At 41.7% G+C, this 19,700-nt stretch overlaps 1 protein-coding gene across 1 annotated transcript in view; it reads left to right on the forward strand.

Annotated features, from left to right (window-relative positions):
* cadpsa (Ca2+-dependent activator protein for secretion a) overlaps window positions 1-19,700 on the forward strand; it is a 479,373-nt gene that overhangs the window by 364,855 nt on the left and 94,818 nt on the right. The window contains exons 23-24 of the mRNA XM_030723859.1: window positions 5,619-5,693; window positions 6,011-6,094. Coding sequence (XP_030579719.1) covers window positions 5,619-5,693; window positions 6,011-6,094 — 159 coding nt within the window. The remainder of the gene's footprint in view (window positions 1-5,618; window positions 5,694-6,010; window positions 6,095-19,700) is intronic.

Below are 19,700 nucleotides of genomic sequence, written 5' to 3' on the forward strand. Positions count from 1 at the left end.
TACTTCAAAATCTGGATGGCGTCAACTTCTTTGGGACTACAGGTCCTCAGACCACCAACAGCACACAGCAACAATAATTGGGTTTTCAAAAGGATCCCTTACCTCTTAGTACAATTTGGATTTGTGTGTCACTGGTGTGTCCTTGGTCTAGGAAAAGAGTCTCCTCTGAAATATATTGCCATCCGGGTCACGGCACCAAACTGTCGAAGAAAAAACCTGACTCCAGACCCTGGTTTCCTTGAGTTTGCTGTAGTGGTGTGTTTATTAAAGTATACCGGTATACGGTGGGTTTACAGACACAGAGGGTGGGTCTGAGTAGGTAAACTGACCCAGAGCCATCTACAAGAATGATTTTTATACAGGAGACTACAAGGGAGAGTGGGGAGGTGACAGAAACTGGAGGAAGGGTTGCTAAATACATACAAAGAACCAAAGTAAGACATCAAAGGGTCACAGGAGTACCAGGCTACTACAATAGCAAGAAAACAAAAGAGACTGAATGGTAATGGGAACAGGAGGTCACTCTCCAGGAGATGGGTAGTCTTGGTGACAGTCAAAGGTATCACACAAGATCAAATGGTCACAGGAACAGGAACAGGTGTTCACACTTCAGAAATGTGGGAAGCTTCCTGGTGGCCTCCAGGGACTATTAACTATTAACTATTAACTAATTTACATAACATGGTGCAGCCTTGTCTTTGTTAGCAACAATCAATTCAACTGTAGCTAGGGGTGGCTGTAGCTCAGTAGGTAGAGCAGGTCACCTACTGATCGGAAGGTCAGTGGTTCAATTCCTGGCTACTGCAGGCTTTATGCCAATGTATCCTTGGGCAAGATACTTAACCCCAAGTTGCTCTCCGACCGTTCTGTCGGAGTATGAATGTGAGTGAATGTTAAATAATTAAAGCACTTAGCTTAATTAATTAATCATGGAAGTGCTTGTATGAATGGGTGTGCATGGGGTAAATGTAAAACGTGTTGTGTAAGCGCTTTGAGTGCTCATATCTGAGTAGAAAAGCGCTATATAAGAACTATTCCATTTACCATTTAACACAAGGCCCTTCCCACCTCCTTCCACCTCGGAGCCACCGACCATATCAATGTCATGCTTTTGCCAGCATACAGAGCATTGGTTAAAGTCACCAAACCAGTCTGAAAACAGGTACAGGTGTTTTCCAGAAAGGTCCTAAGAAGCACTCCAAGACTGTTTTAACTCCACAGACTGGGATGTGTTCAAACAAGCTGCCACTTACAATAATACCATTGACCTTCAGGAGTACACTGACACCGTAATCGCCTACATCCACAAGTGCATTGATGATGTCATGGACCTCAAGACCATCACTGTCAGGGCCAACCATAACAAGCCAACTTGATAGAGGAGGTCTACAGACTCCTGAAGGCCTTACAATGGTGCCTTTAGAGCTGGAGACCAGGCGGCAGCAGTATCAGGAAGGCTACGAGGCAGTACTCCAGGACCATAGCCCATCACTTCAGTGACAGCAGAGACTCATGGAGCCTGTGGCAGGGGATACAGGCAATGACAGAGTACAAGCCCCCACTATAGACCTGCAACAGCTCCACCTCTCTGTTGAATGAGCTGAACCAGTTTTTTGCTCGGTTTGAGGCACACTACATGCCTGCTCAGAATTTCCTATCCCCTCCTGGTGACCAGGTCTTGAGGCTGTCTCCAGACAGCGTGAGGAGAGCATTCAACAGAATAAATGCCTGCAAAGCTCCCGGTCCTGACGACATACCTGGTTGTGTGCTGAGGGACTGTGCAAGACCCCTTTCAGTTTGCATATCAGCAAAATCACTGGACTTATGACACCGTTTCTACTGCCCTCCACTCAGACCTAAGTCATCTGAACATTAAAGAATGCTATTCATTGACTTCAGTTCAGCAGTCAACACAATCCTCCCTCAACAGCTCATCCTTAAACTGGACCGACTGGGGCTGAACACCTCCCTGTGCAACTGACTGCTGGACTTCCTGACCGGGAGACCACAAGCAGTTCAGGTCAGCAGCAACACATCCACCACCATCACTCTGAGTACGGGGCCCCCAAGGATGTGTGCTGAGCCCACCCTTCACACTTTTGACCCATGACTGCCTGCCGTTACACAGCTCCAGCGTCTTCATCAAGTTTGCGGATGACATAACAGTAGTTATGATCAACAATAATAATGAGACAAACTATAGGACTGAGGTGAGTCACCTAGCCTTGTGGTGCAGCTACAACAATTTTTCTCTGAATGTGAAGAAGACCAAAGAGATTGTTGTGGACTTCAGGAGAGTGTTCCCTCAGGATTCCCCTCTGACCATCAATGGTGCTGCTGTGGAGAGGGTGAGCAGCACTAAGTTTTTGGGTGTGCATGTCACAGAGAACTGGACATGGACCCTCAACATCACTTCTCTGGCCCGGAAGGCTCACCAGGGCTTCTACTTTCTCCACAAGCTGTGAAGAGCCAGAGCCCCAGCCCCCATCATGTGCACTTTCTATAGAGGCACGATCGAGGCCATCCTAACCAGCTGCATCACAGTGTGGTATGGTGCCTGCACAGCATCTTGCCACAGGACCCTCCAGCACATTGTGAAGGTGAGCAGGTGAGAAGATCATTGGTGGCTCACCCAAAAGCCATCTGTATTGATGTGGACCCAGCCCACCTGTCACACACCCTCTTCAGCCAGCTGCCATCAGGGAGGAGACTGCAGTGTCTGTGGGCCAGGACGAGTAGACTAAGGGACAGCTTCATTCACAAGGCTGTCAGGGCAGTCAACTTATTTTTGTTAGTCTGTATTTATTGAAACGTATTTCTTAAATCTTAGTACTTTCTATACTCTTTTGCACTTCTATACTACAGGAATATATTAAAGACATAAAGATCTGGATGACCTCCAATTTTTTGCTGCTGAATTCAGATAAAACACAAGTTTTTTTTGTTCACCCCTAACAAATATGTATTAATTAAACATTATTAAACAAATATGTAGGACCGCTATCCTGCTTTAATTAGTGCAATATCTCTAAAATTCTATTGTCTTTATCTTTAAATATAAAGCTCCTTGAGGGGGCTGTTTGTTGTGATTTGGAAGTGATATAAATAAAATTTTATTTAATTTAATTGAAAATTAGAATCATCCGTTCTCAGAGTGATTCTGAAAAAGTAATACATGCATTTATTACTTCTAGGCTGAAATAAGTATTTGATACTATGGAAAAACAGAACTTAATATGTGGTACAGAAACCTTTGTATATTATTACAGAAGTCAGATGTTTCCTGTAGTTCCTGACCAAGGTTGCACACACTGCAGCAGGGATTTTTGCCCACTTGTCCATACAGATCTTCTCCAGATCTTTCAGGTTTGGGGCTGTCGCTGGGCAACACTTAGTTTCAGGTCCCTCCAAAGATTTTCTATTGGGTTCAGGTCTGCAGACTGGTTAGACCACTCCAGGACCTTGAAATGCTTCTTTGGGAACCATTCCTTAGTTGCCCTGGCTGTGTGTTTCAGGTCATTGTCATGCTGGAAGGACCCAGCCAAAACCCATCTTCAATGCGCTTACTGAGGGAAGGAGGTTATTGGCCAAAATCTTGTGATACATGAGCCCATCCATCTTCCCTTCAATATGATGCAGTTGTCCTGTCCTCTTTGCAGAAAAGCACCCCCAAAGTATAATATTTCCACCCCCATGCTTCACCCTTGGGACAGTGTTCTTGGGGTTGTACTAATCCATCTTCCTCCAAACATGGCAAGTGAAGTTGAAAAGCTCTATTTTGGTCTCATCTGACCACATGACCTTCTTCCATACCCCCTCTGGATCATCCAGAGGTCACTGGCAAACTTTAAATGTGCCTGGACATTTGCTGGTGTGAGCAGGGGTACCTTGCATGCCCTGCAGAATTTTAATCCATGATGGCATTGTGTGTTTCTCAGCATCATCTTTGAGACTGTGGTCTCAGCTCTCTCCAGGTTCCCCCGTGTAGTTCTGGACTGATTCCTGACCTTTCTCAAAATCATCCTTACTCCATGAGGTGAGATCTTGCATGGATCCCCAAGCAGAGGAAGCTTGGAAGTCAACTTGTGTTTCTTCCATTTTCTAATAATTGCACCAACAATTGTTGCCTTCTGACCAAGTTACTTGCCTATTGTCCTTTAGCCCAGCCTAGCCTTGTGCAGGTCTACAGTTGTGTCCCTGGTGTCCTTAGACAACGTTATGATCTTGGACATGGTGGAGAGGTCAGAGTGTGATTGATTGAGTGTGTGGACAGGTGTCTTTCATACAGGTAACAATGTCAAACAGATGCAATTAATACAGGTAAAAAGTGCAGAATAGGAGGGCTTTTTAAAGAAAAACTAACAGGTCTGTGAGAGCCAGAATTCTTGCTGGTTGGTAGGTGATCACATACTTATTTCATGCAATAAAATGCAAATTGATTGTTTAAAAATCATACAATTTGGTTTTCTGGAAATTTTTTTTTAGATTCTGTCTCTCACAGTTGAAGTTTATCTGAGATAAAAATTACAGACCTCTCCATTCTTTGTAGGGGGGGAAACTTGCAAAATGGGCAGTGTATCAAATACTTATTTTCCCCACTGTATATACATAAATAACAACTGGTATGCACAGAGCTGAGCTATAGGCAGCTACTGCTCACCAGAACTGGAAGGTTACCTACTGCCCTTTTTATCTCCCAAAGATTACACTTCCTGAGATTCCTCATGAAGAATAAACTGGGTCAGAGGCTGCTGGTGACCTTCCACCAATCCACCATCAAGCGCATGATCACATGCTGCATCTCTGCTTGGTATGCCAGGAACTTGGCTGTAGACAGAAAGAGAGGAGATCACTGGCTCCAAATGCCTGAGAAGGTCCATAGCCATTCTCAGTGCTCCCTCCCACCTAGCACATCACCCGTTTGAACATTGCCTTCTGGCAAACAATATAGGTCAATTAAAGCCCACACATCCAGGCTAAGAAACAATGTCTATCCTTGGGCCAGTAGAACATTAAACAACCGCTCATTTGCACATTTACTCTATGAGTGTCTCCATCATGTGCAATACCACCTTGATGTTTACAACTCAATAAACATGTTTTTACTCTGTGTGGTACTTATCAATCTGGTGCTATTGTTGCTAATATTCAAAAGTTATTTATATCCATACTCATTTTCTTGATAAGTGTATTTATTTACTGTGATATTTATCCTTGGCTGTGTAAACATATTTCCTTAGCTGTGTAAATTAAAGAGAAGTGTACAAAGTGATTTATTATGGTTTATTTATCTTATTCTATTCTTTTTCTGTATACCTTTGTACTTATATTGCGGCACAATGAGAGAACCATCTGTAATTTCATTATATGTGGTTTAATGGCAATAAGGTTATTCTAATTCTAACATCACCAAGTGTTTTTTTTCATAGGGGATTTTCTGATTGTTGGGTTTTTCTCTGTATTTTTTGTAGCTTTTTTTTTTTACAATATAAAGCACCTTGAGGTGCTATATAAATTGAATTGAATTGAATTGAACTGGTCATTTGTTTGGTGATTTCAAGGTGAGATTTAACTTACTAAGGGTGAAAAGTCTAATATATATTTTTCTTTCTCTGTAGAGGCAATATCACTCCCAAATCGACAATCTAATTGAGGAGACGGTGAAGGAGATGATAACTCTGCTCGTAGCCAAGGTACAAAATTACACTATATATTTATACCATGGTTTTGGTTCTGGTTGAAAAGTCAAACAAATGAGGGCAATAAGGCACATAATTAAAACTGACACGAAACAAACACATAAAGGCATTCAAAGCAAATCCAGAGAGACACAATATAACAAAAAGGCTCAAGTTGACAACAAAAACAATTTAAACTATTACTACTGGGCTTAAAGTTGAACCAAGAAACCAGTTTCCTATACTACTTACAATCTGTAGTAGTGCTGTGTTTCTCAAAGTGAAATAACTCTGAGGCTTACACCTCTCTTTTCTCCTCCCATTTTTCTCAGTTTGTCGTCATTCTAGAGAGTGTTTTAACCAAGCTTTCCAGATATGATGAAGGAACACTCTTCTCTTCTTTCCTATCTTTCACAGTAAGTAGCACATATATATGCATCAAAGACTATCCCACTTTTTATCCTATAGGGCCTTCTAGTAGTTTGTTTGACATCTTTCCACTCCAGTGAATCAGGTGAAATTTAAGGATGGGGAGCATCCAGAATACAGAGTAATAATGTGCTTAATTCCAAATCTTCATATAACATATAGGGTGCTGGGTACGAGGGAAAACAGAAAATTAGAAAAGAAACAGAACATTAACACTCTTCACAAAAAATACTTCAGTAGGTATACAAGTAAATAAGACATTTCCTCAGATGCATTGTAATGCATTCTCGATATATGCTGGGAATATGACGTGCTTTGATTCTTGCAACATCAGACACTTTCCCATGATGCACTGAGTGTTTCTTCTTCAGTCAACTCTTGTCACTCTCTGTGTTTATAGACCAGCCTGCACTTAATCATTGGTTATTAACCTCTGGCTGTGTCTTTTGTCCTGTCTCCCTCGTTCACTCACAACTGGTTCGCGGCAGATAGCTGCCCCTCCCAGAGCCCGGTTTGCCAGATGTTTCTTCCTGTTAAAAGAGTGTTTTTCATTCCCATTGTTGCCAAGTGCTTGCTCACAGGGCTTTGTTTGATTGCTGGGGTTTTCTCTGTATTATTGTAATGTATTTACCTTACAATATAAAACACGTTAAAGCAACTGTTGTTATGATTTGGTACTATATAAATAAAATTGAACTTAATTGAACTGAATCACCCCAGTGATCCAGCTGGGGTTGATCATGTCCCAACTTGTGTCCCAGCAGCACAGATCAGGCCGCTTAATCCAAAGCCATCTTGTGATTTTCTCTACAGCTTTGCTGATGGATTGAATGGCCCTACTTTTGGCCAGAGCAAAGGGGCCAGGAACGTGGCCTAATTTTTCCCCAGACATAAAGGTTTTCCAGGCTAGGTAGAATGTCAAAGACTGCCTGCACCAGGAACCAGACGGACTTGAAATCTACTTGCATAATGTTTGCCCAAGTGATCCTGCACTGGAGCGTAGTCTCCCATCTTGTCCATACTTCATCTTCCACATCTGCTCAGACATCTTCTGGAATAGATGGTGTTCCTTGCTGACTTGAGTCTTTGGGAAATAGACCAAGCCTGGTCTATCTATTACCTGGGTGCCCACCAGTGACTTTTGTTTCAGGCATGATTCTGCCATCTGCACCTCTTTCTCTGCCCTTAATTTTCTGCTTGTCCTAACCTCAATGCCAGCAGATGACTCCTATGCGTGCCGCCATGAATTCTTGAGTAAGTCAGATGAAAGTGTTTCTCAAGTCATATAAAGCAGCACTGGTGATGCTACATGGAAGACAGGCCCGGTTCTAGCCCACTGTAGTTGGGTGGGCAGACTGAAAATGTAGGTGGGCAAGTATATATATAATATGACACAAAATATCCATCCATCCATCCATCCATCCATTCGCTTCCGCTCATCCTGTTCAGGGTCGCGGGGGGGGGGCTGGAGCCTATCCCAGCTGTCATAGGGCGAGAGGCGGGGTACACCCTGAACAGGTCGCCAGCCTGTTGCAGGGCCAACACAGAGACAAACAACCTTTCACACGCACATTCATGCTCTCATTCACACCTATGGGCAATTTAGATTAGCCAATTAACCTAACCCCCAGTAAGTGCATGTCTTTGGAATGTGGGAGGAAACCGGAGTACCCGGAGGAAACCCACGCAAGCACGGGGAGAACATGCAAACTCCACACAGAGAGAGGGAGAGGCCTGGGCCAAGGTGGAATCGAACCCAGGCCTTCCAGATGTTATTCTAACTGTGAGGCAGCAGTGCCTCTATATTTGGCTATATTTGTTTGTTTTTTGGGAGTTGAATGCAGCCCTAGTAGGCACAAAGATATACATATACCCTCTCCATTTACCTGGGTTTGGGACATCACAAAAAGTACACAGATTTGTGACCTTCTGTGGCTGAAATATACATTTTTTTTTAATTCTTTTTGTTTTCTTTTTTTTATTATACAACAGTACAACAGAAAGAGAACAGCAACTGCAAAAAATGTAAAATGTGAAAAACTACAGAATCATTCTTCTGTTTGTTTTTTGGCAAACTTTCTCCTTCATTCGGGAAGCAGAAACATGTGTCCTGAGCCACAAAGTATTCCAGCCAAGGTCTAGTGCGGTACCACACCGGGTTGAATGAGCGGAGTATTGGCAAAGGCACGATAGTTAACTAGTACTGGCTGTGTGAGCCAAGGTTATAATAGTTTTGGATTTTTACATTATTGTTTAGTTTTAGTTAGTTTTTACTTTTGTTTCTCTAATTCAGTTAGTTTTAATTAGTTTTCAGAGTGGTTTTGCTTGTTTTTTATTAGTTTTTATTTTAGGTTTAATGCTTAGTTTTAGTTTAGTTTCGTTAGTTTCAGTTATTAGTTTTAGTATTTTCATACTTTGTCAGGTGCAAGATTCAATGCACAAAAGTGACTATTGTGTAATAAAAACTCAACAAAAGATACCATAAAGAAATATATTCAACAACCAACAGTTCACAAGACAGAAGCACTACATGCTAAATGTGTAATAATTAGGACACACATGAATATCAACAGGGAGAAACAAAGAAAAATATGAACTCCCAAACTCAATAAATTCTACAATAAACTCCCAATAAACTCCAGTGTCAGTGCAGTAGATTAACAACAGCTACATGTGGTGTTTGACAAAAACAAACTCTTTGAAGGAGTCAAAGGTCAAATCCAGCTGCATCCTGATGTTCTCCACCACCCGAAGCTGCTTCTGGTAGCTTTGTTAGATGCTCGCTGATTAGACTCGCAGAGTCTTTGCAGCCTCTGTACACAACATACGGAAGTGTCCGACCTCATGTCCGCATTTATGCTTGTGTATGTTGTGTGTGTTAATTACTTTGTGGTCGTGTGCTGCGGTGCAGGCTGGGACTTTTTTTGGACCTCGCTCTTTGTGCTCAGTTTTTTGGCTGCAAACATATTTGTCCCTGTTTTTCCACTTCCTTCATTTCCTCACGTCCATTCCGACAGCAGTCTCCCTCCAGGAATTTGCTGACAGTTGTGAGTCCTGATGCTTTGATTATTATTCCTGATTGTTATTCTCTCACTGATAAAGTAGACGGAAACGCACAAGAACTGAACAGGTTCATCACAGCGTTGCGGCAGCGTGGACCCGCTCTGAACCGGCCGGGTTCAGAGCGGCTCTGCCGCTTTCTCGTGCACACGCACGCACACAGCTGCCCGACGGCGCTCCCAGCTTAAACTCGGAGAGCGGAAAAATGATCAATACACGATAATTTCAGTTAGTTTTAGTTAGTTTTTTAAACTCACAATACAGTTTTAGTTAGTTATCGTTTTTTCCTTTTAATTGTAACCTTTATTTATTTCAGTTAACGACAATGTTTTTTCAATTTTAGTTTTCGTTAATTCGTTCGTTTTCGTTAACTATAATAACCCTGGTGTGGGCACAGTGCTATTCAGGTCCACAACAGTAGGATCTGGTGCTGAAATGGCCAGAGGAAGGACCTGCTTTGGGTCTGGGGATGTGGCTAGAATAGGACTAGCATCAGGGGTGCTTGTGTTATTACATGCAGAGAAACTAGTCGGTAGATTGTCTGCTGATCGGACAGAGGAGGAGACAGAGCAGGTAACCCGCTCAGGGGGAGATATTTCAGCACGGGCAGCAGTGGGACGGGAGCTGTTGGGGATACCCCAGTGCTAGATTTACTGATAGACGCGATACATGCTCATGGTAAAAAGAAGTAAAAATATCAACATGGAAATTTAGAGTGTGACCCAGATTAAGGAAAAGCACGAAACGAGGGGGTGCAGCCCTGAATCAGGCCTCTTTCCCACCAACAGGGTTCCGGAGCCCGTGCCGTAATTTGAACCGCCGAAACACTCGGTGCTCGGCCGAAAAACAGGTTCAATTCCGGCCCCGCAAACTAGCTGGTCTCGAACCACGAACGCGTGACGAAAGCGTGTGAGAAAGTCAAAGTGTGGAAAATAAACACTATTGTAGGCGTAGCTTGATGGGAGTACCATTCGCTGCCCGCAGGCGGTATGGGAGATTTTGATTGGGTGGGCAATAATCAGATTTGGGTGGGCCGAGCCCACCCTTGTCCTATGCTACCACAGGCCCCGATGGAAGACCATTTCCTAAGAAAGCTACTGATCTTTCTTTCCAGGGACTCAAGAGTTGTTGTAGGTTTCTACACCGTGGAGCTTGGCTCGATGCTCTCAATAATCCCCTCATTGTCATCCATATCCACGCAAGAAGAAATCCACAGGACCACTTGTAAACATTTAAAAACATTTACTTAAACTAAAAACACAAAAATGGTGATACAGAACATTCGCAAAATTGTTTGTTAATCATCCATCATATCCAAAGCGTAAACAAGAGCGAGAGGGAGGTCACAAAACGATGTGGCTCCCCCTCACTGCATGTGACGGTCTACTGAAACTGACCTTAAGGGCCTCAAAGCTGCAGTAACAAACACACATCACCTCTTACATACTCCCATACATTAGAAATACCACATAAATTACATTTTACCCATCTTAAACAAATCAAATACCCTTTAAAAGATCAACTTATTACAATAACACACAAATAATCTAGCATACCTGTAAATAAGCCTCTTAATCCCTTCTGAATCAATTAACATATACTGCTGTGAACTTAAACTGTCCTTTAAAAATAACTACTTATTCATTGGTTTTTATTGGCCTTTTTAACTTAATATCACAGAACTGCATTTGGGCTACTACAGTTGTTATTGGGATAGCATTGATCCTTCATTATATTTATTAAAGGGCAAAAATAGTATTTCTTCTAGAATTTGTAGTTCATTTGTAGAAATACCCTTATGGGTTACCATATGTAAATAAAACTGAAGCACTACATACAGAAAGCCCTAAAGGCTTGAATGATAAACTATTTTTAAGCTGTTTTTGTGATTAGGTCTTTTTTTGTTATACTTAATATAAGGCCTTTTCACTTAGTTAAAAATTGTTTATGTATTTTCTAAGTGTGTTGGCATTTCTGGTACCTTTGACATGGGTTTTTGTTTTTGTTTTTGCAGGTTCTTTTAATTATGTAATTAGAGTTCTTCTTTCTTATGGGTATTGGAATCAAACCTGGCTTATATATATTGCGATTTTTTTTTTTTTTTTTTTTTTTTAATGGTGGTGTTCTCTCTCTTTTCTTCTTTAATTATTTTTCACTGATGTAGAAAAATTACAATTTGTATGTTATAAACACATATTAAGAAGAGTTACTTCCTAGCTAACCTTCGCTAATATTTTAAATAACTACTTTTAGATGCACATTAATACATGTAATGATTTGAATATTTTCCAGTTGTCCATGAATGTGTTAACAGAGGTTTTATAACCAACTCCTACTACAAATCATGGTTAATTCAGGCAGTTACCACTTAATTTGTTATGATGATCTACAATGTATTTACAAATGAAATGGAAAGGCCAGCAGTATCTCAAGACTAAATTTATATACTGTATCAGTGTCTGAGTTCATAGGAAGTGCCAAATGGAAAACGAGGCACACCATGCAGTTGGGCCAAAACAGTACTTTCAAGTTAATGATACTTAAGCTTCTTCAATTTAAAAAAAAAGTAAGAAAAGAAAGCACGGCTGTGGTTGTTTGTTAAAACAGAATAGTACCATTTGATAATTCAGGAGTGTAAAGTTATCTTCTGAATTAAAATAAAAGGCTGAATAGCTATGCAGAGCTAAATCCAAAAAAACACAGTGGCGGATAAGGGCCTCCAAGTTATTTTAAAAGCAAATGCATTTATAGCATCGACCATAACCTGTGATTGTCTGTAAGCAAACTCTGTCTGTTATTTACGTCTTAATTCAAAAGCCTCACAACACATTTCTTAATGCATTTCATTGTAACTGATATAAGCGCAACTGATCTGTAGTCATTGCTTTCAGCAGGATGAGCTTTCTTTGGGACAAGAATGAATGGTATGAGTGTTTAAGGACTGCTGAAAGATGGGGGTCCAAGTCTGGGTCAATTCCCACGCACAGGTATTTAAAATAATAGCTAAAATTCCATTACACCCAGAAGAATTCATGTAGCAAAACATTTTAAGACTTTCTAGTCAGCGTTAGGGCCCAACCTAATTTACAGTCGTGAAAATTGCATCGCTTTTCTTGTGTAATACACATCATGCAGTGACATAGCGGTAGAAAACTTTACTTTGAGATGGCAGAGTCATGTCCTTCCACCACTTGCTTCTTGTGTTCTTGGTTCAAGACCAGCTAGCTTGCAGGGCCCAAGTTGAACCAATTTTTCAGACAAACACCAAGTGCCTTCACGGTGAAAAAAAAGCACAGAACAGTTCAATACCGGCACCCGGTTGGTGGAAAGAGGGCCCAAGGATGTCAGTTTGACCCCGTATAAATAAATATGAAACAAATAGTGACACTTATTGTTTAGACATGTTAACATGAAAGCTGCTATAACATAACAGATGGTTAATGATTGGTAAAAAAAAAAAAAAAAAAAAAAAAAAATAAATATAAATATATATATATATATATATATATATATATATATATATATATATATATATATATATATATCATAATACCCCTATATGGCTGTGCAATTTCTGGGCCTCCAGGAACCATTTGAATTTTTCCGATAGGACAAACGGTAATTTAGCCGTTTAATTCAAGTGTGTTGGATCAGGGACACATCTAAAACCTGCAGGACACCGGACCTCGAGGCCTGAATTTGAGGATCCCTGTTATATACGTTGTGCCATGTGTTTGTGAAGAGTCTGTTTGGTTTCTCCAATATAGAGGTCCAAGCACACTTCACTGCACAGCACATACTATGTTGCTTTTCTTGTGTTTAGGACCAGTTTTTGCCTTGGACTAGGTTCCAAGTATACTGGGATGTCACGCTTGGTGAAAATTCATCTGAGTTTCTCTGGAAAGCCTGCCACATAAGGAATGACAATGTTGTTCCTTATGTCATTCTTATTCTCCCTAGTTGGTTTCTGACCTTCTTTCCTGTGCATCTTCACTGATTTGATCAAAGCCCATATGGCTATTATTAATAGCCCACAGGTAAATAGCACTCCCACCACTTATACTACAAATCCCACTATGCACTGCAACAGATGCCATTCAGGCTAAGACCTGTACACTAACCCATTTTCCTGCATTGCCAGTGACACTTTGATCAATGGTCAGTGGATAAAAACATCAGTCATCACTTTTTACAGCAACATTTAAGTTGCCTGACCCTTAAAAATGACCAAATGAAAAGTGGAAAACAGGGATTTTCCAAACAGGTGGGAGGCAAAGAACCTGATTGCTGACATCGGAGGTAAACTGTATCTTTTCTTCACTTGCGATGTATGAGGAAAAGAATGGATTGGTGGTACACATCCAGAAGAAGATGCAAAGGGAGACCTGCACAGGTGAGCTGCCAGTAACACACCAGGAAATGCTGCGCAGCAAAGCCCTGAAGACAGAACATGTCATAACCACTGTAACACAGACAGTGAGCTTTATAAGAGGCAAAAGTTTAAATCACTGGCACTTTCAGTCTTTTCTGGAGGAAATCACTTCTGAATTTGGCGACGTGCCTTATCATACAGGTGCAATGAGTTGCCTGAGGAAATGTCAGTTTATAGAAAAAAAAAAGGAAAGACTCTGCAGGGCTCTGGGATGAAAGGTGGCTGTGTGAGTCGGCTTTTCTCTGCAACATAAAGAAGCATCTTAATGCGTTAAACCTGCAGCTTCAGGGACAGTGTGATTACACACATGTATGACACAGTGAAAGCTTTTCAAGTCAAGTTGTGTGACAGGCACAGATGCAAAAAGGGAATTTATGTCACTTTCCATGTTGCCAAAAATCAGACCAGGTCTCCAACTCTGTGTTTGCAGCTGCACTTTTTTCTGATAATCTGGACACACTGCACAGCTTATGTGGCTTTTTTCTGACACAAAAAACTGAAATGTGCTTGAAATATTCTCAGTTAGCAAAGGTTAAGCCAATTCTTTTAAAGCAGCATTTTGAGATGGTGATTCATGCCTTTATTACAAGAAGGCTTGATTATTGTAATGCTCTTTACTTTGGAATTAGTCAGTCCTCCCTTAAGCATCTCCAGTTAGTTCACAATGCTGCTGCTCGGCTTCTGACTGGTGTTAGGAGGAGGGAGCATATTACTCCCATCCTGGCTTCCCTACATTGGCTGCCTGTACATTTTAGAGTGCAGTTTAAGATTCTTTTACTTGTGTTTAAATGTTTTCATGAGCTGGCCCCATCCTATCTTTCTGAGCTACTTAATCCATATCTCCCAACTCTCTGCCTCAGATCAGCTGATCAGCTATTCTTAGAGGTACCAAGGTCAAAATTGAAGCACAGAGTAGATAGAGCTTTTAGTATTGTTGCCCCTAAATTATGGAATGACTTGCCATTGCATATTAGGAATGCCCCTTCATTGTCAACCTTCAAAACCCTTCTTAAGACACATTTTATTCTTTGGCTTTTAATACACATTGAGATTCTTATTGTCTGTTTTTATTGTTTTTTGTTTGTGTTTTTGATGTTTTTCTTCTTTTATTGTACAGCACTTGCAGTTTCTGCTTTTAAAGTGCTTTAAAAATGAACTGGTTTTGCAGGGTCCTGATCACCCCAAGTTTGTGTTCCAGTGGGTGGTGAGAGTCAAAGATTAGGTATTGGTCTGTGTGTGGGTTTCTGATAGACTTCAATGTTGAGGCATCCATCTTCATTGTACATTACAAAATTTGTTGTACTTTAAAAAATTCAAAAAAATGGAGCTTGAGCCAACACACCCACAGCCACATTATCATGGCCTTTAATGTGTCGGATGTTTAGATCATAAGACTGGAGAAACAATGACTTCCTAGGGCACCCCAAAGAATGCCAAAAAGCGTAGAGTGAGTTTGAGCCCACACTCAATAAGCACAGCACAGTCCAGGAACAGTAAACTATTATCCCTGGTAATGTCCCTGGTAAACCTTATGCATTTATCTACTGAATTGATGGTGGTGAGTGAAATCTTCTGCTTTCAACCTGATTTGCTCTCTTTCAGGTTGTGTTAGTTTGCTATTTCATATTGCTGTTTCTGTGGCCATGATGAGATCCACTATGGCCAGCTGTTGTGGAGATATGGCAAAATTGAGCCCTTTAGCTAGCACATTCTCTCTTCAGTGACCTTTTTTCAAACTCCAGACATTAATTAGAATACTCTATGGGCATATAAATTCTTGGCATAACAAGTCTTGTATGAAGTATTCTATGTTTTTATAAGAATCTTTATCGTTCTGTCTCTCTCTCTCTCTCTCTCTCTCTCTCTCTCTCTATATATATATATATATATATATATATATATATTATTTAATATATATATAAATAATACTCAAAAAACAAAAGAAGTTGTTGAAAATGAATTAGATCTCAGTGGGAAAAAATCATGCAGTATATCTATACTCATATGGACTGGGTAATGTGATAAAAATGAAAGGATTCCACAGTTGGTGGAATTCAAAAACACCCTGAAAATCCATCCATTCATCCATTTTCTTCTGCTTATTATGGGGCAGGTCGCGGGTGCAGCAGTCTAAGCAGAGAAGCCCAGGCTACCCTCTCCCCAGCCACCTCCACGAGGTCATCCGGAGGGACCCCAAAGTGTTCCCAGGCCAGACGAGAGATATAATCTCTCCAGTGTGTCCTGGGCCTATCCCGGGGCCTTGTCCCAGTAAGACATGCCCAGAACAGCTCACCCAAGAGGCACCCAGGAGGCATCCTAGTCAGATGCCTGAGCCACCTCAACTGGCCCTTCTCAATGTGGATTAGCAGCGCCCTGAAAATCAGTGTTGAGTGCTTTTGCTGAAATTCCATTGCAACAACTAAAATGGTAGTCAGTAGGTTGTATGGCCTCCACATGCTTTTAACTGGGACAGGTAGTTATTCTAGGAGAGCTGGACAGAGCCATAAAAGGTCCGTAACCCATGAGTAGGACTGATATCTGCTCCTTTGTGCAAGGAAGAACAAGATGATAATTGCCAGAGCCCTACAAAATTACCTCTAGCAGGACACTTGTGTGTGAATATCTCTGACTAAACAATCAGAGGGTGGTCTGAGAGGCTGATGTTCTCAAGTGGGCCCTCTGCTCACTGCCCAGCACCATGTTGCCTGATTGTCATTGACCATAGAATACCAGAATTGGAAGTTCCATCACTGGCACCCTCTGCTTTTCACAGATGAGAACAAGTTCACCCTGGGCAGGTGTGACACACGGGTCTGGAGAAGCTGTGGAGTCAGACGTCTACAGGCTAGGCAATGGCACCCTGACTGCCATTAGGCATTAGGATGACATCCTTGGACCTGTAGTCAGACCCTATCCTGGTGCAGTAGGTCCTGTGTTCTTCCTTGTGCACAACAATGTCTGGCCTCATGCAGTGAGAGTATGCAGAAGATGAAGGAATCAATAACACTGACTGGCCCCCACAATTGCCAGACTTGCTTGCCTGACTAAATCCAATAGAAAACCTCTGGGACATTATGTCTTGATCCATCCAACATTCTCAGATTATACCTCAGGCTGTCCAGAAGATTGTTTGGTTTAGGTCTGGGAGGAGATCCCCAAGGACACCAGTCGTTGTCTCATTAGGACCATGCCCCAATGTGTTCAGGTATGCATACAAGCATGTGGGGCCATACAAACTACTGAATACCATTTTGATTTGATGCAATGAAATTTAGGCAAAATGGCCTAGCCTGATGCATTATTTCTTCACATTAACTTTTGAGGTGTCTTTGAATTCAGCCCTCTGTAGGTTGATAATTTTAATTTCCATCAAACTGTGTGGCATCCTTTCATTCTTAACACGTTACACCATGGGTCTCAAACTCAAATGACTTGGGGGCCACTGCTGGCTCTGTCATTTCAGTGGAGGGCCACTGTTTGTGTTTAAACACTCCTGAGCAAAATCTTAAGACCAGTTAAAAAAATTGCAAGAATTTGCATTTTGCGCTATTGGCTCTTAAGAAGGTTCTAAGTAGAGCTTCACAATGCTAAAAGAAGAAATGGGCACAAGAGGCAAAAACTTTTGAGCTGGGAATCTATTGAAAACTGCATTTACACTCTAACATGATTTTTTCAGCTGATCAAAAGTTTAAAACCATAGCCTTTAAAAGCCAAAAGCTGTGCAAAAATTTGAATTCCATGTCATTTTCTGTCAAGTCTTTACACTGTCAAGACCTCCTGATGGCAAAAGCAAAAAAGCTCACTGACTTTGATCGTGGTAGGATTGTTGAGCTGCATAAGCAAGGCCTCTCACAACGTGCCATCGCTGCTGAGCTTGGATGCAGTAAGACAATCATTTTGCATTTTTTAAATGATCCTGGGGGTTATTGATCAAAAAAGTCAAGTGGTAGACCCAAAAAATTTCACCAGCGTTGAACCGCAGGATCCGACTGGCTGTCCGTCAAAACACGGGACGATCCTCTACCCAAATTAAGGCCATTACTGGTGCTGACTGCAGCCCAATAACCATCTGCAAGGGAAGGGCTTCAGAAACAAAAAATGTCTTCAAAGGCCACGTCTTCCTTAACGCCACAAAATTGCCCATTTGGACTTTGCAAGGGTGCATCAAACATGGGACACTGAAAGGTGGAAGAAAGTTGTCTTCTCTGATGAGAAAAAAATTAACCTTAATGGTCCTGATGGCTTCCAACGTTACTGGCATGACAAGGAGATCCCACCTGAGATGTTTTCTACACGGCACAGTGGGGGGAGGGGGGGGGGAGGGGGGCATCATGATTTAGGGTGCGGTTTCCTTCAATGGAACAATGGAGCTTCAGGTTGTGCAGGGGCGTCAAACAGCAGCTGGCTATGTGGAGATGTTGCAGCGGGCATCCCTCATGACTGAGGGTCCTCGTCTGTGTGGTAATGACTGGGTTTTTCAACAGGACAGTGCTGCAGTTTACAATGCCCGCCTGACAAAGGACTTCATGTATTATTAAATGTATTAAATGTTGAGACAAATTTGCTCTTTATTAACACTCAGCACTTTTTTGACATATAAAAAACATACTCACAAATGAAAACTCTTAAATGTTTATTGATTATTTATTGAGTATTTTAATAACTGGTGTGGGTCTGTCTTCCAAGCACTTGAGCAGCTACTCCGTGTGTAGTGGGCAGATACTGTAAAATAAAGAGTGTTAGCCACAAATATAATTTTCATGTGGTTAAGAAAAGTGTGGTTAGTGAACTTATGCAGTGATTGCCAATATGGGTGCTGATGTAGTGCAAGTGGGTTTGTCGTGTACCAATCACTCACCTGTGTCTTTCCAGGGTGTGTTGAGGCAAATGTTTCCCCAGGGGTCTGAACACTATTTAAAGGTTCCTGGAGAGACCAAGGAGGAAAGGGTGTGTGTGTGTGTGTGTGTGTGTGATCCTTGGTGATCAGGACTGTCCAGCATTTGGTCAGCCATTCTGGGTGCATCTTATTTATTTGCAGCTGGTTCATTTGTCCTGCCAGGTGCTCATGAAGTGCAATTTGCTTCTTTAGCCAGTGGGTGTGAATCATATCAGGTCTTGGTTCTGTACAAGTCTTCATATTTGAGACTCATACCTGGATGTCTGCCACTGTAATAGTTACTGGGACCTGTTCAGGGAGGTCGCTGTGGTCTGCTCTAGCCACTGACCATTGTTGTGTTGCATCCTTCTCCCAAATTCTCTTCCAGTACTGCTCCACCTCCAGCCTTGGTGGAGGGGCTCTTTTCATATTGTTCCCCTGCCACTGAGAGTACACTTTGGATGGTTCAGTTAAGAACATCTGGTTTATTCTTCTTGCTTGTATCGCTCTGATATGCCAGCTGCCTCAGGCATGGACAGCTTGTTGTACTTCTTAGGCACCCCTTTCCTCGGCTCTGATAGTTAGCTAACATTCTTTCGCGCTTGCCCTGATCTTACATCTAGTCTTCTTTTCCATGGAGTATACTTTAAAAAAAACAAACAAAAAAAAAACTTTATTTTACCAGGTAAAATGTTTAAGAACCAGTTCTCCTTTGCAAACATGACCTGGCCAAGAGGCCCCCATAGAATCAGGTCCACGACACATAGATACACATACCAAACATAAAAATCCCAGATTAACATGGTACTGTTTCTTGTGCCTATCTTGTGCCAAGGATCACTTTTGCTGTGGTATAGATCAGCTGGTTGGTTTCAGTGATGGTCGTAGTAGGGATTGTAAGTAGTGCTGCATTGACATCTTCTAGTAGACTTTCAGAAGGTACTTCACGTATTCTTGGTAATTGGCAACCGAGGTTCCAGGTTTCCAACTTAGCCATGCTCTTGTCTTGTCATTCTCTTGCATTCAAGAGAGTACACTTTAAATGATTCATCCCCACACAGTGTGGGGATGATGATTTCTCCCCCTTGACATGACGTGCAATAGTGGTTGAGAACAACGGGGCTAAGGTCCTGTGGGATTTCTAGTTCCAGACAGACAAGCAACTGCTGACTAATCAACCAGCCATAGTGACAAGGAGCTGTAGCTCAGGAGGTAGATGGCTTGA

This window comes from Archocentrus centrarchus, unplaced genomic scaffold, assembly GCF_007364275.1.
Source record: "Archocentrus centrarchus isolate MPI-CPG fArcCen1 unplaced genomic scaffold, fArcCen1 scaffold_29_ctg1, whole genome shotgun sequence".
Taxonomy (NCBI): Eukaryota; Metazoa; Chordata; class Actinopteri; order Cichliformes; family Cichlidae; genus Archocentrus; species Archocentrus centrarchus.